The sequence below is a fragment of the Lepidochelys olivacea genome, assembly GCF_965140295.1.
Source record: "Lepidochelys olivacea isolate rLepOli2 genome assembly, chromosome: 2".
NCBI lineage: Eukaryota > Metazoa > Chordata > Testudines > Cheloniidae > Lepidochelys > Lepidochelys olivacea.
In genome coordinates, this window is record NC_140412.1 from 248,871,388 (window position 1) to 248,897,113 (window position 25,726).

Genomic DNA, 25,726 nt, shown 5'->3' on the forward strand with positions numbered 1-25,726 from the left:
ATCGCAGAGAATTTTTTCATCCAAATGGAGGGATTTTCTTTGCTAATGTAGGGAGAGAGTATCCAGAAATAGCATTTCTGAAAAATCGCTATCATTATAAATCAGACCCCTGAAACCAAAAAGTGTATATTTTCTGTAAGAGGCCAGAATTAACATGGACACTTTCATAGAGCAGCGAGGTTTTTTTTTTTAAATACATTTATTAACCAATGTTAACACATTAAATGACTCTATATATTGCTAGTCAGAGCAGCTTACAAAATGCCAGAATGCATCATAGAACTGGACAGCCACAATGAATAATTACAATGTGCATAGTGGCTAAGCTCAACACTTTAATATAGCTTTATGATTTGCAGAAAAATTAATTTTTAAATCATGATTCCTAAAACAATCAATTGTAATTTTACCTAAAACTTATACAAAACCAGGCCACAATTTTTTAAACTTTTTTTTAACACACAGTTTTCACGCTGTAGTAACTTGGAAATGTGCAACCGTGTCAACAGAGACAAAAAAGCCAAAGTAACACGAATCTTACTTTCATGCAGCTATCAGTTAAATATTACATATTCTGGAATGATTTTACACCAAAAATATTTCCACAATAACTTGCTTTCATAGGGGTGGATCGAAGTTTTGGAACTCGTAAAGTAATCGAACAAGATTTATTTTTAGTTGTGATGTGTTTTACCGTCACAACACAGAGGCGACCAACGTTAATTACACAGTTATCAGGCAATAACAGTCTGTGGTAATTCAAGCTACTAACTAGTTACTATTGTTTCCAATCAACTTACCATGTAGTTTTTTTCAACATATTGGGCATTAATTGGCAGTATCAAATCAATTAACTTGTATCACCACTGTAAGTAAAAAAGATCAGGATTTCAATGGCAGTTCACAGAAGACTTAGTTATACTTTAATCTTTATACTGACCCTGACAAATCCTAAAGAAAACTTTTTTGAAAGGCTTTCCTCCTGATTCTTCCGCTTCCATCGTTCCATCATGTAATTGCTTTCAATAAATATCAAAGATCTAAATAAATATTTACAAATTATTCCTCTAACTTCTCAAAAAATAGCTAGGATGATTAATGGGCATTTGACTCAGTCTAAGACCAACCTTTAAAAGAAACTAAAATGGTGAGACACTTTAAAAGAAAAGCTGTTTAAGTAAGCTTTACACCTATTTAAAAAATTGTCTCTGAATATGGATGCAATTCATATAACTATATATAAAACAAAACAAAAAAATCATTTTTCAACTATCGATCCATTCCTATTGGTAATGCTTCTTAATCCAGACATTCCGCAAAATACAGACTTTTTACAAATCACGGCATCTTTAGTACAAGAAAATTAACATGCATTATTCTTCATTCTGAGTACAGTGATGGAGCTCATTAATAGGCAATGACCCATTACTACAAACATAACGGCTTCTGTGAAACTTAAGTGCTATTTTTCCTTTTATTATTAAGTTGCAATGGAATAGGTGACACCGGATAATAGGCTGTCAAATGACCTTGGGTTGGGGGCTTAGAGGGAGGGGGGAAGCATTAAAGATATTTTTATGCCTCGTCTATAATTCAATGTATGAATAAAGGTAGTTTTTTTGGCTTTTCTTTTTCTTGTTACAAGCACTCATGTTAGGACAAGGATGAAATGTGCAAACTTTAAAATTTAAATATTCATTTTTCTCTAAGATCCAGCTCAGCAAAAATTACCCCAGTCCCCTGTGATTTGAAACTACAAGATCAAAGCTAATATTTTGTTATAAAAGTTATATATTGAAAAGAAATAATGAAAAAAACACAACAGGGAAACGTTTAAGAAAAAATAGGCAGGACTAGCACCTGCTGTGTCAACCCTGTTCCCTAAATTCAATCATGTACCCACTGGTATAACCAATAGATAATGCCTTTAAACAGTAAAATTAAGCTGAACAAAACCAGCTCACCAAAGTTAGGAAATAAATGTTACATCAAGGTAGTATGCTTTTTTTCTGAAACAGTTCTATAGTTCTTACATTCAGATCTAACTTTTAAGTGTTCCTCTCATTAAGCTCATGTTGTTTTTCTTTTTAAATCTGTTGCTTTTAAAGATTAAAATCTCTGTAAAACCTAAAAATGTTTTAAAATGCAACAAATCCTCTATTTAAAATTATTTAAAGTAACCTGCTCCCACTGATGTTAAATTCAGTAGACTGACAAAATTTCGGAGGAGCATTAAACAGAAGGTTGAAACTACTGTGCAAAATTTCTTTACGAAAATTGTTTAAAGGCTGGTGCAAAATGGGAAGCAAATTCTAAACAATTTTGGCTTCTTGGAAACAAAAACCGCTGTGTCTGAGAATAGCAATCATCGGGGTGGTTTTCTAGGGGAGGACTAAATCTTTCATCTTTTTCTGCGACAGGTACGTTTGTGTTCAGCATGCCAGTGTTCCTGCTGACACTTGATGGAACAGTAGGAAGTATTCCAGCAGCAGTGGTACATAGCCTCCTCTTCACAGTTGTAGCACTGCAGAGAGAACAAATGGATTACTATCACTCCTAGGAGCAACCCCGACAAATGCAAATTGTTTCTCATCTGCTCGTTTGTTTTCTGTCACTTGCTTGCCTCAGTAGAGACTGTGGAGTATTCCTCTTTTAGTTAGGCAGGTGGTAGCCAAATGCAGGGGGGATTTTTCACCCCTGCTAGGTAAGGACTGCTCTTTCTTTCAGCAGATCCCCTGAGGAAGACTTCGATAGTTGCAAAGTTAGCCTATACTCACACCTCATCGCCTGAATACACAGAGCTTAATTTTCCCAAAAAGTCTGGGGTACCTAAATGAAGTGGCCTCATTTTCAATGGTGCTTAGTACCCGGCAGCTCCTATTGAGAACAATGGAGACTCCATCACATCCGCCTCTCAAGAACAATGTGAGTGCGTGCTGAGCAGCTCTGAAAATCTGGCCACTTAACTACATAATCAAGTGCCGTGATCACCAGTGGTCTGCTGCTCTGTTACTCAGCTGAGGCTTCTTTACCCTGCTCTGCTTAGGCTGTGAAGGCTTTTCTTTATATGAAAAGGGAATTTCTGCTACTCAACACAGTGATAATGAATTTGATTTACACAGCAATAACTTCCAGAGTCTCAAGTTTTCCTGCCTGGGCCCTTCAAGAAGGATGAACAGGTCTTCAGAATTCAAAGGATTTGGTTCTGAAAGGTGAATATTTAAAATCTTTTGCCTTTAATTTCTTTCTACCTGAGTGTCAGGGCAGTGCTGCTTGTACTATTTTATTGTAGTACAACAGAGGTGCAAGCTAACAGGAAAATAACTTGTCTGACAAGGAGACTGGGACCGGATCTGTTGACAAGTCACAGTCTCTAGATTTTTATATCACCCCCATCATTATAGTATCTGAGCACTTCAAAAGCATTACATTTTAACCTCGAAGTATCCCTGTACAATAGGGAAGCACTATTACTAGGTGCTCAGTAACTTTGAAAATCAGGCCCTGGAAGTCCCAGGTTGGGCACTCCCCCAAAATGCGAGGGGACATTTGAAAATCTAGACTGAGATGTCTATTGTTTGACAGGGTACGGGAGGAGGAATACAGTACATCCTCTCCACATGCAGCCACCGAGTCAAAGAATCAGGATTTCACTTTTCATGAAACTTCCCATCTTCCTTTATGTCCCACGTGGTTACAATATAAGATGAAGGATTACTCAGGAAACAAACCCAATTGTCCTGAAGAACTACAGCTTACTAAAACAGACAGAAGAAAAAAATTTATATTGGCTAAGCCAAAAGCCAATAACCATCACCAATAAAGGGACTGCCCAAGCTGCAACTGGAATCCCTTCCCTTTTCTTTTTATAACTCAGCTATAGACAGTTTATCTGTAGCATTTCAAATGAATATCCTCTAGAGATCCATATTCCTGGATTTCATAAAGCTGGCTGTCTAGGCCATTAGGAACATCATCTGAAAAGGAACATGGAACAGATGCATGCCTCTACATTACACAGAGCACGGGAGTCAGCCAAAGATCAGATTCACATTTGCTTGCTAGGAGACTTCAATAAAGCTAAAATGGAGGAGGGCAACTCAGATCCATAGATGGAGAGCCTGCTGCTCCTCTTACACGTCTTCCATAAGTCTCAGACATAAAGCTCCTATATCATCCTACGTGCAGATACCCATAATAGAGGGAGCAAATTGCCAGCTTTAACTCTGAATCTGACTTTTCGAGATGATAACACTACATAATCTTATGACTGTTAACCTTGTCCTCCACCCCCTCGTCTCCTATTGTTACCCATATTTTGCATCTTGTATTAGAGCCAAATTCTCTAGTAGCGTAAATGCGTGAAAGTCCAATGAGTTGTGCTGATTTATACCACCAGAGAATTCAACCCAGTAACAAGACTGTAAGCTCTTTGAGGCTGGGACCATGTCTCCCTGTGTGTTTGTAGAGCACTTAGCACAATGAGCCCTGATCTTAATTGTGGTATCTATGCGTAACTGAAATAGAAACGTGTAATTAATAATAAAAGCTTTCCCTGGCTTTGGGCTATCCATCACAAAACCATTAATAAGCAAAGCCACTACAACTCATTTGGTATATGCTGATTATAAGAGATTTCAGTAAGAAGGTATCATTACTATAATAGCCGCATGCAGCAGTAGTATTGCACGTAAGCGTCTGTCGTTATTACCGCTGGAGAAAAAATCATTTTGAGGGGTTGCATATTTGGACCATTTCCAACAGTTTGAGGCTGAACAAGTTTTTTTCTAAAAATGTGAGACAGGACTTGCCTGTATGGAATGATTCACTAAAGGCAGCATTTGATGGACCTACTCCCGGGTCCCTAGGTTTGTGTGTGACTGTCAAGTGTGCTCTCTGGCATCAGAAAGGATAACATGTAACTGCCTCACTTGGAGGTGGTGTTTGCACATGTCCGTGAGATGCAATGGAATGGGTACCAGTGCATCAATTAGCACTTTCTTTTGAATAAAGTTATCAAACATGACAAACAAATCACAATAAACTAGAATGATTCCAAGTTCTAACAGGGACAGCAGGAGTGCAAGTGTGCATCTATCATAAATTCTACCTATGGGGGACACTTATAACGCTAAATAGTTATCTAGGCTCTCAAGGTAAGTACTGAGGGTACGTCACTATTAGAGACTAAATCACACTCCATCAAGAGATAAAAGTGAGATACTGGTAGAATGATAGATAATTCTATGGGAGCTGTGTTGTTTGACATATTCGATTCCTCTTTAAAACCACCAACAATCTTTGATACTTAGGAAGGGATCTACTGTCCCTACTTGACGTTTTCCTTCTCTCTTCTAAGGGATATAGTTTTCTTTTTACAGAGTATCCTCAAACTACAAAAACAATAGACAGAACTAGTGATTTTGAATATGAACAACCATTGTCAGTGGAAAGAAAAAAATCATTGATACTGGCTTGACACAGAGCTGGTCACTGTGAGAAGGAGGAGGAAGAAAGTGATAGCTGAGTGCTGGCATCCATTATGTTTCCAAGATGAGAGTGCCACCTTGTGGTGAGGCATTAAAACAAGACTCAGCCCTATATACCTGGCAAGATCTATGCAGGAGAGATGTATAGTAGATCTAAGGCCAAACATCCTTTATTTTATAGATTGCTATCAAAATCCTAATGCCACATTTTAAACATTACATCTAGTCCACCTTTTGTCTGATGTTTAGTTGCATGCTCGCTCTCTCTCTCTAAACAGTCCATGTGTTAGAGTAGACCTTCTGCTCCTAATGACAGTAACAAATTTTCCATCTACATCCTATTAGAAATCTGCAGCATTACATGTTAATAATTATTTGTAATGCATTAGTAGCCAAAATTTGCTGGGTGCTGTACTGACATATAGGAAGACATACTTCCAGCCCCAAGAAGCTTACAATCTAGAATGACAAAACACAAAGCATGGGGAAATGGGATACATGGGTGAGCTACGTGTCCAGTTCCAGTTGTTTTATTCAAGTGTAACTATATCCACTTTTTGTATATGCTGCTAGAGGTTCAAGTTTTTAGGAGTGAAGGAGGGATGGGTGAAAGCTTGAGAAATATATTTTGGGTAGTCATTCCATGTATACAGGGTACCATAGAAGGAGGTGTTGAGACATTTGTGAGAGAAGGAAACAAAAGTTGGCATCATTGGCAGATGAATACAAATGGAGACAAGTTAGCTATACTTACTTATACTTATAGCTATCCTATACAAGTGGCTGCTTCACGCAGGGCTTGGAAAGCAAGACAATAAAGTCATAATTTAATGCATACATAGCATAACGGGGAGGCAGTGAAGTGGTTCAAAGGGACATGATTGTAGCCATAGGAAAAAAGGATTATTTTGGAAGCAACATTTTGATGGGCTGGAGAGGGTGGGGTTAGTTTCACATAGGCCTAAGATGAGGAGACGGCAGAACTCAAAGTGAGAGATAACCAAGGCATGGAGTAGAGATTTGGCAATTAGGGTGGCAAGGAAAAGCAGAGGGAGGAGGGGAGACTAGGATGACCCCAAGGTTAATAGCTCAGGGAGAACAGAGTGGTTAACAGTAATGGTGAAAGCACATCCATGCTTCCTGCCGCCTGTACAAAACATTTTCAGTTATTCACTGGTAATAAATCCTGACACTTACCCACTGCTTCTTCTTGGTTTGGGAAATCAGTTGCTTGTGCTGACCTGCTAGTTTCTTAATTTCTTCTACAAACTCTTCTTTGCACTTCTCCTTTACCTGCTTACACTTTCTGTCCATCTCTCCTTGCATGTTGGCTACAGCTTTATTTACAGCTTGCCTTTTGTCCTCCTCCATCTCTGTACGCAGCTGGGATAAGGGAAGCAAGTCAATAAAGAAAGTCAATGCGTATTTGTATTCTTTGGCTACCTCTAAATACCATTACCATAGTAGATGGAGGTCAAACAAAGTAGAATTTTCATTCTTGGAAAATGTAGAAGCTTAAAAACAAATAAAAAACTGACCCCAGCAATTTAGCATACAATACATAGATCACAATCAAAACTTTACAGTAGTTCTACACTGCAAGGCAACTCTGTCAAAGCAGCATCACAGGATTCCACGTGTATTGTGTCAATGACTCTAGATCAGATGTGCTCAGTTTACAAGGGATTTTTTTAATTCTTTTGTACAAATTTACAGTAAGAGCAGATTGGACAAAACCCATGCAAAGAAACTTCACTAAGTATGAAAAAAACACAATGGGTGGAAGAGTTCAAAGGGTAACATTTAAAGATTCAATCTTACCCAAACTGTTTAATGCTCAAGATGAAATAACTGACAAGAAAATTATTTATTCAGTTTCACTTAAAGAGACGATAAAAAACATCTGTATAATCCCACCGCATGACATCACACAGGTGAAGACTGAAGGCATAATTTAGAATCAAACGAGCTGGAAAAGTGTTACTGGGGTCAATTATAATGAATGAATGAAGACAGCTTGATTTTCAGATAGCAGGTTACATCTGCAGGGATAGAAGCTAGAAAAAAACAACTATACTGAATAAACTAAGCACATTTGATATGGACTCTCTGAAATACAATAACCAATGCTGTTTTTACACAGTTTCTTTTGAAAGTTGCACTTTAAAAAAGGATTTTCCCTATTTTCTTAAGAACAGATGACAGAAGACATCAATCTTCTCCCTCCCCAAACCACGTGTGTACAGTTTGGGTTACTTGCGGTGAGGGCTACCTTTTCCACTGCTTCTCGTACAACTCTCTCAGTCTCTCTCTTGTGATCAGCCTTCATCCTGTCTTTGAAGTCATTAAAGATTTTGGTGTATTTGTCATGGCACATGTTCTGACACACTCCATCATTATTGGTCTGGGTGCTCCGATGCAGCATTTTTGGAGAAGAGGCACTTAACTTCTTGGTCTGTGTTGAGACTGAAACCTTTTCAATGGGCTGAGGCATTGTGGGAATTTCCTGGCTTGAACTTACTGCTTCAGTTTCAGGCTCTGGCTCCTACAGAGAAAGAGCAAAATTTCTAACACTTATGTCCAGGACAGACTATAACTCTTAGCATCCAAAAGGAAGGATTCGAATACACTGAAGCTGGCAAAGTTAGGCATACGTTAACATCCCCCTTTACTAGCCAAGACCCTGTTCCTGGAGGGTGCTCAGTGTGATGGAGTGCTGGCAGCGTTAGTCGGAGGCCAAGGCTCCAAAGGACATGACGAATCTCAGTATGTCATCCTTGCCATGCCCCCTTTTTCAGCCAGCACTGCCCATTTGGGGGTTACACTGCATCCACACAAGCCCCTTAGTGAAGGGGTGGCTGCATCCTCTCTTCACTAACACCCTCTCAGAGGGATCCTAGATGTGGGCCCTTAAACCTGAGTTTATTCTAGTGGACGCTGGGCTAAATTGGGCCCAATAGGCTACTTTGGTATTTTATAAGATTTTGCTTACCTCACACGGCTGCTGAGAGGATTAACTAATTGTTTCAAAAGCACTTTGAAACTGAAAGGCTAATCAGATGCCAAGTGTTACTAATAATAACAGAACTAGACACAGATGACCATGAAAGCATTGTGCAGTTACATAATTATCCAGGGAAGAAATCACAGTTACTGTAGAACTGAATTTAGCTCACAGTTCGTAACAGAATAATACTAGTGGTCCATGCTCTTTAAGATATAAGTAATATTACCCCCTCACCTCCATCCCCCAGACCGGGAACTTGAAGTGTTTAAAATCACAAAAAACCCCTGTTTGTTTCCTCTAAGAAAAGATTATTATTTTTTATTTTGATAACCACTTAATGCAGAATGGATAATTAACAAATTCTCTGCAATGTCAAACCATCATTTATCACAATGTCTACTGCTTGGGCTATGCTTTGTTGTTGCCTAAATGACGAGTACAGAAATTATACCCATTAAAATGTAGATTGTGTATTCCCTTTTGCTACCAAGTGCTATGTAACATGTCAGCCTGATTAATTTCTTAGAGCTGCCCTTATCTGGTCGCCGATCCAGAGGCCTGCATTAGGTCAAAAACTGCAAAACAGTCTATATTATAACCTCATTGAGTAGGCACTGTTCCAAACCCGCTCTCAAAACACGCACTAGAGCCCTAACTCAACCCTTTTCTGGATCTGCTTTTATTGACCCAAAAGGAACACTAATACAACATGAAGTTCGGCTCAAGTCTTCTCCCAAAACTAAAGGGAAGGATAAACAAAAATAGGTCTGCAACTAGGGTTCTTGTTTTCAAAAGGGCAAACTTAAAAAAATTAAGGGAATTAGTTAGGGAAGTGGACTGGACTGAAGAACTCAATGATTCAAATGTGGAAGAGGCTTGGAATTACTTTCAGCCAAAGTTGCAGAAATTATCTGAAGCCTGTATCTCAGCAAGGAGAAACAATTCATAGAGAAGGGTTGCAGACCAACATGGATAAGCAAGCATCTCAAACAAGTTATTAAGAGAAAACAGAAAGCCTACAAGGAATGGAAGATGGGATAGATCAGCAAGGAGAGCTACCTCTTGGAGGCCAGAAAGTGTAGGGGAGAAGTAAGAACTACCAAAAGCCAAGACCTTTCGACCTTGAAAAGGAAATTAATACCAATAGTAAAAGCTTCCACAGTCATATAAATAAAAAGAAAACAAGAAAAGGAGAAGTGGGACCGCTAAGTACTGAGGATGGCTGGAGATTAAAGGTAATCTAGGCATGGCCCAACACCTAAATGTATACTTTGCCTCAGTTTTTAATAAGGAGTTTAGGGACGGGGCAGGGGTACTACTGGAAATGAAGATATGGAAGTAGAAATTACCACATCAGAGGTGGATGGCAAAGTCAAACACCTTAATGGGACTAAACTGGGGGACCTGGATAATCTCCATCCAAGAATATTAAAGGAACTGGCACATGAAATTGCAAGCCCAATAGTAAGGATTTTTAATGAATCTGTAGACTCAAGGGTTACACCCTACGACTGGAGCACTGCTATTATACAGTAAAAGTTGTTTTATCCGTCACTTTGCCAACTAGAAAGCTCTATAAACCAGCATTTCTGATCTTCATTGAAATTCTGGTTTATAGTCCAGTTGGGTGGGGCTGACAGGGAGTTTGGGTGTGGGAGGGGGTATAGGAGGGAGTGTGGGGTGCTGGATCCGGGGACCGCTCACCTCGGGCGGCTCCCTGCAAGTGGTGACCTATCCCGGCTGCTCCTAGGTGGAGACGCAGCAGGTGGCCCTGTGCGCTGCCTCCGCCCGTAGGCGCTGCCCCCACAGCTCTCATTGGCTGTGGTTCCCAGCCAATCGGAGCTGCAGAGCCATCACATGAGGCAGGGCGGGGGCAGTGCACAGAGCCGCCTGCCGTGCGTCGGCCTAGGACCAGCGGAGACAGGTCACCACTTGTGGGGAGCCGCCTGAGATGAGCGGCCCCCGGATCCGGAACCCTACACCCCCTCTCACAGCCCACACTCCCTCCCACACCCAAATTCCCTCCTAGAGCCCGCACTCTGCACCCCCTCCCACACCCAAACTCCCTCCCTCTGAGTTAACTGGCATTTTTCACTTACCAGCACCCCCCATCCCTCCAACGTGCCGGATAAAACAGATTTTACTGTAGTACCTACTTTTAAGAAAGGAGGAAAAAACGTGATCCGGGAAACTACAGGCCTGTTAGTTTGACCTCAATTGTATGCAAGGTCTTAGAACAAATTTTGAAAAAAAAAAATAGTAGTTAAGGACATGCAGGTAAATGGTAAAACTGGATAAAATACAACATGGTTTTACAAAAGGTAGATCATGCCAGACCAACCTGATCTCTTTCTTTGAGAAGATAACTGATTTTTTAGACAAAGGAAATGCAGTGGATCTAATCTATCTGAATTTCAATAAGGCATTTGAGACAGTTCCACATGGGAAATTATTAGTTAAACTGGAGAAGATGGGGATTAATATGAGAACTGAAAGGTGGATAAGCAACTGGCTAAAGGGGAGTCTACAATGGGTCATACTGAAAGGTGAACTGTCAGGCTAGAGGGAGATTACTAGTAGAATTCCTGGGGGATTGGTCTTGGGACTGATTTTATTTAACAGTTTTATTAATGACTTTGGCACAAAAAGTGGGAGTGTGCTAATAACATTTGTGGATGACACAACGTTGGGGTGTATTGCCAATACGCAGGAAGACTGGAATACCATATAAGAAGATTTGGATGACTGTGAAAACTGGAGTAATAGAAATGGGATGAAATTTAATAGTGCCAATTGCAAAGTCGTGCACTCAGGAAATATAAGCTGGACTTATCAGTTGGAAGCAATAGAGGAGGAGAAAGATCTGGGTGTATTGGTTGATCACAGGATGACTATGAGCTGCCAATCTGATCCGGCCATGAAAAAGGCTAATGTAATCTTAGGATGCATCAGGTGAGGTATTTCCAGGAGAGATAGAGAAGTATTAATACCGTTATACAAGGCACTGATGAGACCTGCTCTTGAATATTGTGTACAGTTCTGGTCTCCCATATATAAGAAAGGTGTATTCAAACTGGACAGGTGCAAAGAAGAGCTACAATGATGATCAGAGGAATGGAAAACCTTCCTTATGAGACGAGACTCAAAGAGCTTGCCTTGTTTAGCCTAACCAAACAAAGGCTGAGGGGAGATATGATTGCTCTCTATAAATACATCAGAAGAATAAATACCAGGGAGGGAGAGGAGTTATTTAAGTGCCAATGTCAGCACAAGAACAAATGGATATAAACTGGCCATCACCAAGTTTAGGCTTGAAATTAGATGAAGATTTCTAACCATCAGGGGGGTGAAGTTCTGGACCAGCCTTCCAAAGGGAACAGCGGGTGGGGGATGTAACTGCCTACAATGGCATGTAGCTGATCTGTGACTTCTAATATTAAATATCTCCAACGGACGGTAATGGGACACTGGATGGGGAGGGCTCTGAGTTACTACAGAGAATTCTTTCCTAGGTGTCTGGCGGGTAAGACTCAACCAGAGGTTATGGTTCTATTACAGGAGTAGGTGGGTGAGGTTCTGTGGCCTGCAATGTGCAGGAGGTCGACTTGATGATCCTGATGGTCCCTTCTGGTCTTAAAGTCTAGGAGTCTAAACTTGGTTGCTTCTAGCGTCCCTAAATGGGGATTACTCAGTTACCATGCTGGCCCCTCTCTCTTAGAGAGCCATTTCCACCTCCCTATACCTGGGTGGGGTAACAATCCACCTGTCTCAGAAAAGTTATTTGAACTTTCTTAAATCTTTACCAGTAGGATCAATACCTGCTAATAGGGCGGGGTGTTTCAGGTAAACTATGCCAGGCCATTAAAAACCTCTCCAAGTGCAGCCATAATACTTCTTAGATTACCCATCCCTGTGTAGATCACTGGCCCCCTTTTGGGTTTGGATATTATTATTGATTATTATTGTATTACTGGTTTCAGGGTAGCAGCCGTCTTAGTCTGTATCCACAAAAAGAACAGAAGTACTTGTGGCACCTTAGAGACTAACAAATTTATTAGAGCATAAGCTTTCGTAGGCTACAGCCCACTTCATCGGATGCATAGAATGGAACATATAGTAAGATATATATATATATACACATACAGATAAGTTGGAAGTTACCATACGAACTGTGAGAGGCTAATTAGTTAAGATGATCTATTATCAGCAGGAGAAAAAAACTTATGTAGTGATAATCAAGATGGCCCATTTAGACAGTTGACAAGAAGGTGTGAGGATACTTAAGGAAATAGACTCAATATGTGTAATGACCCCGCCACTTCCAGTCTCCATTCAAACCCAAGTTAATGGTATCTAGTTTGCATATCAATTCAAGCTCAGCAGTTGGTTGTTGGAGTCTGTTTTTGAAGCTTTTCTGTTGCAAAATTGCCACCCTTAAATCTTTCACAGAGTGGCCAGAGAGGTTGAAGTGCTCTCCTACCGGTTTTTGAATGTTATGATTCCTGATGTCAGATTTGTGTCCATTTATTCTTTTGCGTAGAGACTGTCCGGTTTGGCCAACGTACATGGCAAAGGGGCATTGCTGGCACATGATGGCATATATCACATTGGTAGATGTGCAGGTGAATGAGCCTCTGATGGCGTGGCTAATGTGATTAGGTCCTATTTAAGGTGTCACTTAAATAAATATGTGGACAGAGTTGGCATCGGGCTTTGTTGCAAGGATAGGTTCATGGGTTAGTGTTTTTGGTGTGTGGTTGCTGGTGAGTATTTGCTTCAGGTTGGGGGGCTGTCTGTAAGCGAGGACTGATCTGTCTCCCAAGATCTGTGAGAATGAAGGATCATTTGTTCAGGATAGGCTGTAAGCCTTTGATGACGTGCTGGAGAGGTTTTAGTTGGGGGCTGAAGATGTTAGGGGATGAGAGCCAAGGAAGTGTTGTTCTAAGTCAGCCATAAAAATATGGTTCCCTTAACCCACCCAACAATGTTGTTAATCTTTCCAGCTATACTCTTAGCCCGGCAGAAGAGTCTGTCCTATCTCGGGGCCTCTCCTTTTGTCCCTCCAGGCCCACGAACATGATACAGTTCTGTGGTGACCTAGAATCCTTCTTTCGACGTCTCCGACTCAAAGAATATTTCCAACACACCTCTGAACAACATACTAACCTACAGAATCCTTCCTACCAACACTACAAAAAGAAGGATTCTGCGTGGACTCCTCCTGAAGGTCAAAACAACAGACTGGACTTCTACATAGATTGCTTCCGTTGATGTGCACGGGCTGAAATTGTGGAAAAGCAGCATCACTTGCCCCATAACCTCAGCCGTGCTGAACACAATGCCATCCACAGCCTCAGGAACAACTCTGACATCATAATCAAAAAGGCTGACAAAGGAGGTGCTGTCGTCATCAAGAATAAGTTGGAATATGAACAAGAGGCTGCTAGGCAGCTCTCTAACTCCACATTCTACAGGCCATTATCCTCTGATCCCACTGAGGATTACCAAAAGAATCTACACCATCTACTCAAGAAACTCCCTGAAAAAGCACAGGAACAGATCTGTGCAGACACATGCCTAGAACCCCGAACAGGGGCATTCTATCTGCTTCCCAAGATCCATAAACCTGGGAATCCTGGATGCCCCATCATCTCAGGCAGTGGCACCCTGACAGCAGGATTGTCTGGCTATGTGGACTCTCTCCTCAGGCCCTATGCTACCAGCACTCCCAGCTATCTTCGAGACACCACTGACTTCCTGAGGAAACGACAATCCATTGGTGATCTTCCTGAAAACACCCTCCTGTCCACTATGGATGCAGAAGCCCTCTACACCAACATTCCACACAAAGATGGACTACACGCTATCAGGTACAGTATCCCTGATAATGTCATGGCAAATCTGGTGGCTGACCTTTGTGAGTTTGTCCTCACCCACAAGTATTTCACATTTGTGGACAATATATACCTTCAAGTCAGTGGCACTGCTATGGGTACCCGTATGGCCCCACAGTATGCCAACATTTTTATGGCTGACTTAGAACAACACTTCCTCAGCTCTCGTCTCCTAATGCCCCTACTCTGCTTGCGCTACATTGATGACATCTTCATCATCTGGACCCATAGAAAAGAAGCCCTTGAGAAATTCCACCATGATTTCAACAATTTCCATCCCACCATCAACCTCAGCCTAGACCAATCCACACAAGCGGTCCATTTCCTGGACACTACTGTGCTAATAAGCGATGGTCACATAAACACCACCCTATACCGGAAACCTACTGACCGCTGTACTTACCTACATGCCTCCAGCTTCCATCCAGGACACACCACACGATCCATTGTGTACAGCCAAGCTCTAAGATACAACCGCATTTGCTCCAATCCCTCAGACAGAGACAAACACCTACAAGATCTCTATCAAGCATTCTTAAAACTACAATACCGTCCTGCTGAAGTGAAAAAACAGATTGACAGAGCCAGAAGAATACCCAGAAGTCACCTACTATAGAACGGGCCCAACAAAGAAAATAACAGAACACCACTAGCTGTCACCTTCAGCCCCCAACTAAAACCTCTCCAGCGCATCATCAAAGATTTACAACCTATCCTGAAAAATGATCCCTCACTCTCACAGATCTTGGGAGACAGACCAGTCCTCGCTTACAGACAGCCCCCCCCAACCTGAAGCAAATACTCACCAGCAACCACACACCACACAACAAAAACACTAACCCCATGAACCTATCCTTGCAACAAAGCCTGATGCCAACTCTGTCCACATATTTATTCAAGTGACACCATCATAGGACCTAATCACATTAGCCACGCCATCAGAGGCTCATTCACCTGCACATCTACCAATGTGATATATGCCATCATGTGCCAGCAATGCCCCTCTGCCATGTACATTGGCCAAACCGGACAGTCTCTACGCAAAAGAATAAATGGACACAAATCTGACATCAGGCATCATAACATTCAAAAACCGGTAGGAGAGCACTTCAACCTCTCTGGCCACTCTGTGAAAGATTTAAGGGTGGCAATTTTGCAACAGAAAAGCTTCAAAAACAGACTCCAACAACCAACTGCTGAGCTTGAATTAATATGCAAACTAGGTACTATTAACCTGGGTTTGAATGGAGACTGGGAGCATCTGGGTCATTACACATATTGAGTCTATTTCCTTAAGTTAAGTATCCTCACACCTTCTTGTCAACTGTCTAAATGGGCCATCTTGATTATCACTATAAAAGTTTTTTTCTCCTGCTGATAATAGCTCATCTTAACTAATTAGCCTCTCACAGTTCGTATGGTAACTTCCAACTTATCTGTATGTGTATAGATATATATCTTACTATATGTTCCATTCTATACATCCGATGAAGTGGGCTGTAGCCTACGAAAGCTTATGCTCTAATAAATTTGTTAATCTCTAAGGTGCCACAAGTATTCCTGTTCTTTTTATTGTATTATTGTAGTTACTAGGAGAGATCTTTTTAAGGAGGTTTCGTCTATTTGACATCTAATGTCCTTACATCAAGTATAGGACATACTTTGCCTCATATTTCAAGCAATAACAATACAAAGAATCATACACTGTGATACTAATGCATGTTTTAGGACTTTGTATCAGTTTGCACTATGAATAAAACTTGAGGGCACTGACCTAAACTTTTCCCTGTATTTTTCATATAGTTCTACAGTAACTCCTCACTTAATGTCATCCAGGTTAACATTGTTTCGTTGCTGATCAATTAGAGAATATGCTTGTTTAATGTTGCGCAATGCTCCCTCATAATGTTGTTTGGTAGCCGCTGGCTTTGTCCACTGCTTGCAGGAAGAACAGCCTGTTGAGCTAGCTGGTGGGGGCTTGGAACCAGGGTGGACTGGCAGCCCCCCATCAGCTCTCAGCTCCCCTAAGTTTCCTGTGCGGCAGCCGCCCAGCAGGCTACCAATTGCCGGGCAGTTCAGCTGTACCGCCCCCCACTGCCATGTGCTGCTCATGCCCTCTGCCTTGGAGCTGCTCCCAGGAGCCTCCTGCTTGTTGTGCAGAGCTGGGGGAGGGGGCGGGGGGGATGGAAGGGAAAGAGGGGTGCTAATGTCAGGGTGTCCCCCTCTGCCCCCGCTCCACAGAGCAGGTGCGGGACATGACAAGGCTCAGGACGGAGGGAGCTTGCTAGCAGCAGCTGCTGTCTCAACTTGCTGATCTACTTAAAAAGGCAATGTACTTAGAGTGGGGTCACTGTACGTAAAGGGGCAATGCGCGTCTCTCTCTCTCACACACACATACACACACGGTGTGTGTCTCTGTCTCTCTCTGCCATGCTGTCTCTCCTCCCTCCATTCGTGCTGCCTTGTAGAGTGTGAGGCTACATTAACAACAATGTGTTAACCCTTGAGGGCTCAGCCGAATGCTAGTTCATCATTTAGCAGTAAGGCATTCCCTGGGAAATATCCCACCCTCTTCCACCCTCTAACTTCACCACCTCAACCAAGCTTCACAATCAAACTTTTTCTGTGTGTGTGTGTATAACACCCCCCCCCATATATATAGTCTTTTGTTGGGCGAAATTTTTTTTCCTGGAACCTAACCCCCCCATTTACATTAATTCTTATGGGGAAATTGGATTCGCTTAACATTGTTGCTCTTAAAGTAGCATTTTTCAGGAACATAATTACAATGTTAAGCAAGGAGTTACTGTACATTATTTCTTTAAAATGTAGGTGGTCATGGTAATATCCTGCCTTGTTCATTCTAACAATACATTTTAAATATTGCATCAATATATATTTATACACAGGTTTAAAATATTATATAAATCACATACAAGAACATCTAACCTTTCTGCCAGTTATGACCAGGTTTTTTTTTAAACAATTCTGCAACACAAAAAGCAGAACAAAAATGAGCAAGAACAAGTTTTCCATTTCTATGTGCTGGGCCTGGGTCTCCTCTCACTTATACTGGCATAAATCAGGAGTAGTTTAATTAAGTCTGTGGTGTTACATCCACGTAGGGTTGGCATAAGTGAAAGGACAGCCAGGCCCATGAGTTCAAATGTCATAAGCACAAGATCTGGGCACATTCAAAGAAAGAAGTAAATCAGTATGCCTAAGCTATAACCTGTGACTGCCCTCCTTTTTCATTTGGAGTTGAGGCCCACTGACACTACATGTCCCAGAATAAAATGTTCCAACTGGTGTCACCTAAACCACAATGAAGCATTGTGTGCTGTAACCTGTAGTTTCTGTGATTCCTCTCCCCATATTAAAGCAAAGGTGGGCTGCTCTCTGTTCAACTGTGCCCTTTAGATTCAACCTCCAGGCCTCTATCAAGTGGACAAAATTTGGTGACCCACACAATTATAGGGAGAGATGGTAGTGACCTGTATATTGAGGTTGCTTAACACCTTTCAATATAAAAATATCATTGGAACCTTCCTTGAGAAACTCTAACATCTTCATTGTTTACAATGGACATTTCAAATTTGGTTGGGAGACAGTCTCTAGGCTTGAGAAGTGTCTTTTCTTTGTCCCAAGAAATTCTGTTCAGTTTAGCTGAATTGTAGACTGTTAGAAATCACCATTTTCTTTCTCCCACTTGCATTTTCACAGGATTATTTTGGCAGGCTGCCAAAATAATTGAATGCCCCAATATACTAATGAGCTGGATCCAACCTGCTGCCAAAGTCTTAGCAGCAGGAGCGACAGATGCATACACTGCCCTGGGAACCCCTGGGAACTGTAGAGAAACTGCAGAAACAGAGGACCCCTCCCCATACGTACCTAGCACATGGCCCCAGTGATCCATCCCCCACTCTGGAGGCACCACATGGGGCAGGAGCCTCTTCATCTCCCAAGGATGGAGAGATAGCCAGGCCACGCTCCACTGGACCATCCTCTGAACCCAGCAGCCCATCCCTATACTGGGACAACAGACTTCTGCTGCTGCCAACTAATATAGTTAGTTCTGCTGCTCAAGTACTCGTAGCAGTCTGTGCTTAAGTGTCAGGGTTTGAACCCAGCTCATGAGGTAAGTTGGGGGTGTTTTTACAGTCAAACATAACAGGTTTTTTAAAATCTATTTCCTTTTTTCAAAACAACTATGAAGTCACATAAAAACTACATTAAAGGAACATTATTAAGAATGCAAATTAGGAAATGCCAGATTTATGGCTGCCAGTGCCACTGCCTTCTTGTGCATGTCTATTAGGATAATCCTTCAGTGCATGGTTTGGATGTACAAGTGGGTAGAATTAAGGTTCTGTGGGCAACCATAAAACTGGCATTTCCTAACTTTTGAGTCCTTGACTTGGCAACCTAAATAATGGTCTTCTAACAGTTTTTTAAATATGTAATATATTATTAAAATTAAACCTAGTTTGCCGCTCCTAAAGAAACTATTGTCAATGGGACGTTGATTTACTAGTGATGGAGATTTTTAACTGTAATGATACCATCTGACTATTACTTGTCGCTAAACTTGTGGTGATCTTACACAGATACCATGGTGGTGAGTGCCAATACAAAACCTTAAGATAAACAGATCTCATTATAGTCTTCAGCAGAGAAGGTCGCCGTGCTGACACTCAAACTTTTAATGATAGTAGCATAAAACAAGTAAAATGTGACAGAAAATAAGGGATGTCTATCATGATTCTGAAAGTGTTTTTATTTTCATTGTTTTGCTTAACTGGCAGACATACCACGTGAGGCTACTTACTTCCTTTTTGGGTTCCACACTTTGATTACGTCGTCCTTTTTTTGCTCTGGGTTCCTGAGTAACCTTCAGCTGTCAACATTATTAAAAAGAATGTTGAATAATTCCAAATGCTGGGAAACACTAGTTCTCAGCTGCCAACATAAATAGCATTCTTTGTAAAATGCATGAGATACCTGGAGTGTGAAAGGCAACATACAAAGCCAAATACAATTCCAAAATGAGGACTATGTACACTCAGATATATTTTCTGAATTAGTGATAATGACCTCATAACTAATGAGCTGAGGAGTGAGTAGAATCCATGTGTGTATGTGTTATTAATTCTCTAATAAATAACAATTATTTAATTTACACTATTTATGCAATTTGTCATTGGTATGCTCAGGCAAACGGGTTCTTCATTTTGGAACAAACCTCTAGTCCTATATCAGGATTCACTGGAGTGATAGAAAAGATTTTTGTTTTTTTGTTTTTAGGAAAACATTTTTCTGCTTGTTTTTGTACATTAGAAATTCAGGTCCTTTCTAGGCTGGAAAATGTTCTGATTTTGTACTGTGTAATTAAACTTTGGAATGTAGGCCAAGAATTTAGCAAGATTCAAACAGAAATTGTACATTTATATCTATAACAAGACAGAGTTATAATTAATCTCTAATAATTACAGGCCAGGATGTAGGCAGTTCTTAGTATCACGTTCTTTCACATTCCTCTGGAGCATCTGATATTGTCAATGTCAAGAACAGGACACTGGACAAGATGGACCTTGGGTCTGCTCCAGTACGGCAATGTCTATGTTCCTATGTCTGGAGAACTAGTGAAATGGTGACATCACAAGAGTCAACAGAATGAAAGCTGAGCCGTTGTGGGGAGAAGAGACTTTCAGTAGGACAATTTAAACTCTTTGTTTTCATTAACACTTATTTAACTTTAAGGACCTTTGCTCATTCAATCAAGGTGTTAGAGTTCCCGATAAACATTCCTGAGACTTCCCAGAAGTCACCCAGCAAAACCTGGGAAGATGACAACTTTATATTCCTGGTATTTCTAAAGTATTAAAATCAAAGAAGTAACCTGCCTTCTCGTCTCATCATAAAGAAGTAAACAGGGCATAACTTAAAACTAACTTTAAAAATTCCATTGCAGGTCACCTTTCCGTCATTTAATAAATTATAGTAGTTCTTGCCATTGCAGTAGTACTCACCTGCTCATTGCTGGTGGAAGAGATACTGGATTCTGCCTCCTCCTCACCTTTATCTTCATTCTTAGACTTCCAGAATCTCCCATCACGAAGGAAACGCTGGTGCAGTTCCAGTTCATCACATGCTTTTTTCCAGCCCATGCTGCGCTTCACATGCAACCGATGGATATTAACTGTGATATCTTGAATGTTTTCTGAAGGGATCCAGGCCCTTGTAAAGACCATTTAAAGACACAATCAGAAAGCTGAAGAGAAAGAGTGTGTTAATATACATTTAAAAAAGATTTAGGGTGAGATATTCCGATGAATTTAGTGTTGGGCTAACTGGCAGCCATGGAAACAGAGTCCAAGTTTCAAATCTGTATTTATGCAACTAACTCAAAGTGGCCAGTTTTTCACAGGGGCTGGGCATCATTAGGACATGGAGAGACCACGACTACATGTGCACTTTCTATTCAAATTCAGTCCTTAGCCTCTTTGTTGAAACTCAAGATGAGTGCCAAATTCATGCCTCTTGTATGGATGGTTTTTGTGATTTGGACATCTATCTAGCTATCTATCTGGAACTGAATCAAGCACACCAGATCCTTTTGTATAAATCACTGAACAGCCATCGGACAGTAATTACTTTTTGTCCTACTGTTCTGGACTGGATTTCTGCCAGTGACTTAGAGATCTGAAAGGTTCCTTAGTCTCTAAAGTTATTCAGATTTTCCTCTTTACAGTATATACTTATGTTTCAGGTGTTTTTCATCGAACTACTTAATAGGAGAACACACCACTTGTGTGAAGCTGTGTGAGCCTGGTGCCAAAACTACAAATGAAATGATTCTCTACTTATGTATGAAGCTTTTGCTAAGGTACTTATGATTTCAATATAAGTCATTCCATGATTTAAATGCAAGTAAGAGATCTTATTCATTTATCTTTGCTAGAAAATCTCCTTGTTAAGAAGTAATATAATAAGCACTTGTGGAGAGGCTGGAGACAGTTGTTTTAAGACATAGTCTATTCTATTATTTACTAGATAAATCAAGTGAAAATATACATAGTCCTTGTTAAATTAAAAAGCAACTTAAATAAACACTTCTAGGAAAAAAAAACAGCTATAAAAGTCTCCAGCCTCCCTCATGATGCATTGAAATGCACTACTTTCTCAGAAACAATGAGCCAAAATGTAAATGTTGTTTCACCTCTACAATCATATACACACTGATGCTGTAAAAGCAGCACTGATGTGACCATTCTGCAGAGCAGCACCAGCTACGTCAATAGCACTTGGACAAAATTGGGGGCTGTACTATTCTCTTTTCTTATATAATCTCACAAAGTAGCCATAGCCAAATGTTACCTAAATGAATAACCCAACCCCCTGAAGCCCTAGGTGAAAGGGATTATTTCATTGAAATTACAAACTTCTGAAAATTGGGCTCCACCTGGGGACTGTTGGCACAATGCTAACAATAACACCAAAACACTTTGCAATGTGTTACATCCCTAAAATGCATCTTGTTGGCTAACAACATGTGGAAAGTTAGCAGTTCAGGCACCTAAAATACATCTCAGTTAATGTGTGTCTAGTTTGTGTGCAATGTCTTTATTACAGGCTGCTGTGGCGGTGAAGAGTCATGTGCATAGGAATTAATTTGCTTTTTTACTTTAAACAGTAGAGAACATCCCTATGGCAATTCTGAAAATGGAATCTTCTATGCATCACTCATCAGCCTCTGATGTCTTACACCTGACTTTGAACTTTCTGAAATAATTATAGCAAAGTTAGGCTGGTGACTAGTTCAGCATGTTACAACATATTACAACATGATTGGATGGGGTAAACTTGTGTGAGGCATGCATGCAGCACCCGGGGTTAATAAATTACCGTTGGTGGTGATGCCCAAAAAAGCGAACATCGACCTGATTGTCCTCTTTCTGCATGACTTTGGCTGGCCAAAACCCAAAACCTTTCATTTTGGCCCAAACCAACTCATGATTAGGTATCTGGAAAAAAAAAAAGTGTTTTCTTTATTATTGGGGTTGAAGTATTACATTCAGTCATCCCACAAATATTAAGTTTAGTGTAACACCGTCCTAGTATCTTAAGAACACGGTTGCTTTTTATGTCTAGTGCTATTTTTCATTCTTATCTTCCTATGCTAGCTATACTGCTTGGATCAAAGACATTAAGAAAGTTACACACTTTTCAGAATTTGTCTATCTAATGTACACAGAATTCCTAAGCACATCAAAAATTAAATTTGTCTTCATAGCTTTATCCAGAAACAGAGCTTTAATTCCTGTAAACTCCTTATTTCTAATGCAACTGCCTGATAACCAAGTTTATTTCCCATATTGTTATTGCTTTGGATTTCAGTTAATGTTTTTGCTTGTGTAAAATATCAGAGGTGCAGAGACTAAACAGTACATTTGAAAAAAGCTTATTCTGCTTATTTGAAGCAGAATAGTCAAGAAATGAATAACACCAGAACTGAAAGTATTTATTTTTTAAAAAGCAAGTAAATAAAAATCTGTGTCAGAAACATACACAAGGGTAGCAGAACCAATTGTCAGGACGTGCATTTGACAAATAGAAACAGTTCTTGCAAAGCTGCAGTTCATCCAGCTGAAAAACAAAAACAAGTAAATCAGCCCCTGGGACATTCTCTTTGTGACAGTGCTATTAACTCTTAAGTAGTAAGATTTTTAAGGTCAAATGTTCAACCCTGCCTGCTAATTTTGTGGAATCAGTTCAATTTTGTGCAATCAGTTAGTTATATTCATAAAGATAGAGGCAAGTTGAGAGTGGCAGAAATTTTGGCCTTAACATAGAAACATTTTTTCTTTTTTACAAAAATAATGCTAATGGAACTTTAATTTATTTTTAAAGATTATACACAGCACAAGGACAATTAGCATATTTAAAGCACACTCTGAAAGCACTGAAATTAGTTGACTATGAAGGCTGAGCAAACCGTCAGCTGTCCTGAACACAACTTTCCTGTCCCATTCAATTTTTCAATTGTCCATCTTCGAAATCATTCAGAATTTGGCTTTGGGTTTGAATTAAATCAGATAAGACTGACCATTTCTGGTCTAAATATGTGTTTATATATTATTTGAAAACTAAAACTTTACTCCTGATTTCTCCTTTCCATTGACTAATCATGTCCTCCCAATTATGAAGAACTGTAGTTCAGCGAGCAAAGAAATATGATAACAAATTGCAATAAAGCTGTTCTGTGTGTGTGAGAGATATAAAACCCTGGCTATGCAGAACAAAAGGAAAAGGAATTAGGAATTCACTGTGAAAAAGTTTAATTTGGGAAAGTTAATAATAAATGTTCCACATTATTTCCTTGCTTTTAGGGGCAACTTAGACAAAGAAAGAAATCATCATTTTAGAAACTCGATAGTACATTATTTTAAAACCAAATGGTTTCATCTGTACCAAATCATTTCTTTCATCTCATTTAGTAGATAGTAGTTACCTCATGGCATGTGTCTTTGTAAAGCATCCTAGCTATATCAGCTTGTTCACTGTCCGCTGTAAATTAAAAATAAATACCATCAATAACCACAATATAAGAACACTGCTCAAAGACTTGCAATCGCTGTCACGATGCCTTTCATGCTATAAATATATGCTTTAAAAAAAACTCATTCAGTATCTTAGCTAAAATTTCTCCTATTACATTTCCAACCATCAACTCTATTTCTCTGCCTCACAACCCCCATCATATCCATTTGTATACATAAATATTACTGGGGACTTTTAAACTAGCTAACATGGTAAGTAAGCATCTTTAGAAGTGGACCGAGGGATGGGCCACCATTAACAATCTAGATGTTTCACTTTCTTTTTTAAACACGAATGCCCTAGCCCAACTGCTGCAGTTGTTCTAAAACACCACTCTTTGCTACAGTATCCTTATAGAAACACAACTGTCACTTAGAGGATTACAGCATGCAGTTGAGATGGGTCAATACTAGAAACTACCTCTTGTGGTGCTTTTACTTCCAATTAACATAACATAACAACATAAGAATGGTCATACTGGGTCAGATCAAAGGTCCATCCAGCCCAGTATCCTGTCTACCGACAGTGGCCAATGCCAGGTGCCCCAGAGGGAGTGAACCTAATGGGTAATGATCTATTGATCTCTCTCCTGTCATCCATCTCCACCCTCTGACAAACAGAGGCTAGGGACACCATTCCTTACCCATCCTGGCTAATAGCCATTAATGGACTTAACCTCCATGAATTTATCCAGTTCTCTTTTAAACCCTGTTATAGTGCTAGCCTTCACAACTTCCTCAGGCAAGGAGTTCCACAGGTTGACTGTGCGCTGAGTGAAGAAGAACTTCCTATTATTTGTTTTAAACCTGCTACCCATTAATTTCATTTGGTGGCCCCTAGTTCTTATATTATGGGAACAAATAAATAACTCTTCCTTATTCACTTTCTCCACACCACTCATGATTTTATATTCCTCTATCATATCCGCATATTTTCCAAGCTGAAAAGTCCTAGCCTCTTTAATCTCTCCTCATATGGGACCTGTTCCAAACCCCTAATCATTTTAGTTGCCCTTTTCTAAACCTTTTCTAATGCCAGTATATCTTTTTTGAGATGAGGGGACCACATCCGTATGCAGTACTCAAGATGTGGGCATACCATGGATGTATATAAGGGCAATTACACTGTCTCACTGCATCAGATATTCTCTCAACACATTTTGACTTTTCCATGACTGCAAACTAGATGCCTGTATTAAACACAATACTTAATTCCCTGAGAATTCTTAGGCCCAGATCCTCAAAGGTATTTAGGCTCCTAACTTCCTTTGAAATCAGTGGGAGTTAGGTGCCTTTGCAAACCTGGGACTTAACTCTTAGAACCCTATGGATCAGCAAATATATCCTCAATAAACTGTACCAAGGGAAAGTATACTTGCCCTGACACTGCACCTGGTTTGTGACTTGTTCTGGAGCAATTCTTTCTTAACTTCTTCAAAAGAAGTTCGCCCATAGCTATGGCCATTTGAAGACTCTATACGTTCTGTAAACAGCCAGAGACTAAACAGGTAGTCAGCACTGCTCTCCCTGGTGATATTCTTAGCAACTGGCCTGCTATTCAGCATGGAGCTGCTCTGGGATCCCACTCCTCAGACTTCACTGTTTTCCCCTTACAGCTTCCTAGGCTGAAGCAGGAATAGATTGGTAAGGGGGTAGAGGTGCTCCCATTGAGAAGGCCAGCTGCAGAGAAGGCAGTACCAGGTTTAGGGGAAATGAGGGAGGCTGGGTCCCACT

At 40.4% G+C, this 25,726-nt stretch overlaps 1 protein-coding gene across 3 annotated transcripts in view; it reads right to left on the reverse strand.

Annotated features, from left to right (window-relative positions):
* Positions 1 to 224: 224 nt before the first annotated feature.
* Positions 225 to 25,726, reverse strand: part of ZMYND11 (zinc finger MYND-type containing 11) — a 162,090-nt gene continuing 136,588 nt past the window's right edge. For all 3 annotated transcript variants that reach the window (XM_084621906.1, XM_084621908.1, XM_084621907.1), the window contains 8 exons: positions 23,905 to 23,960; positions 22,962 to 23,039; positions 22,299 to 22,417; positions 20,423 to 20,630; positions 19,222 to 19,290; positions 7,762 to 8,034; positions 6,687 to 6,872; positions 225 to 2,524 (listed from right to left, as the gene is read on the reverse strand). In XM_084621906.1, the coding sequence (XP_084478032.1) occupies positions 2,402 to 2,524; positions 6,687 to 6,872; positions 7,762 to 8,034; positions 19,222 to 19,290; positions 20,423 to 20,630; positions 22,299 to 22,417; positions 22,962 to 23,039; positions 23,905 to 23,960 (1,112 nt within the window). In that variant the 3' untranslated portion in view covers positions 225 to 2,401. The remainder of the gene's footprint in view (positions 2,525 to 6,686; positions 6,873 to 7,761; positions 8,035 to 19,221; positions 19,291 to 20,422; positions 20,631 to 22,298; positions 22,418 to 22,961; positions 23,040 to 23,904; positions 23,961 to 25,726) is intronic.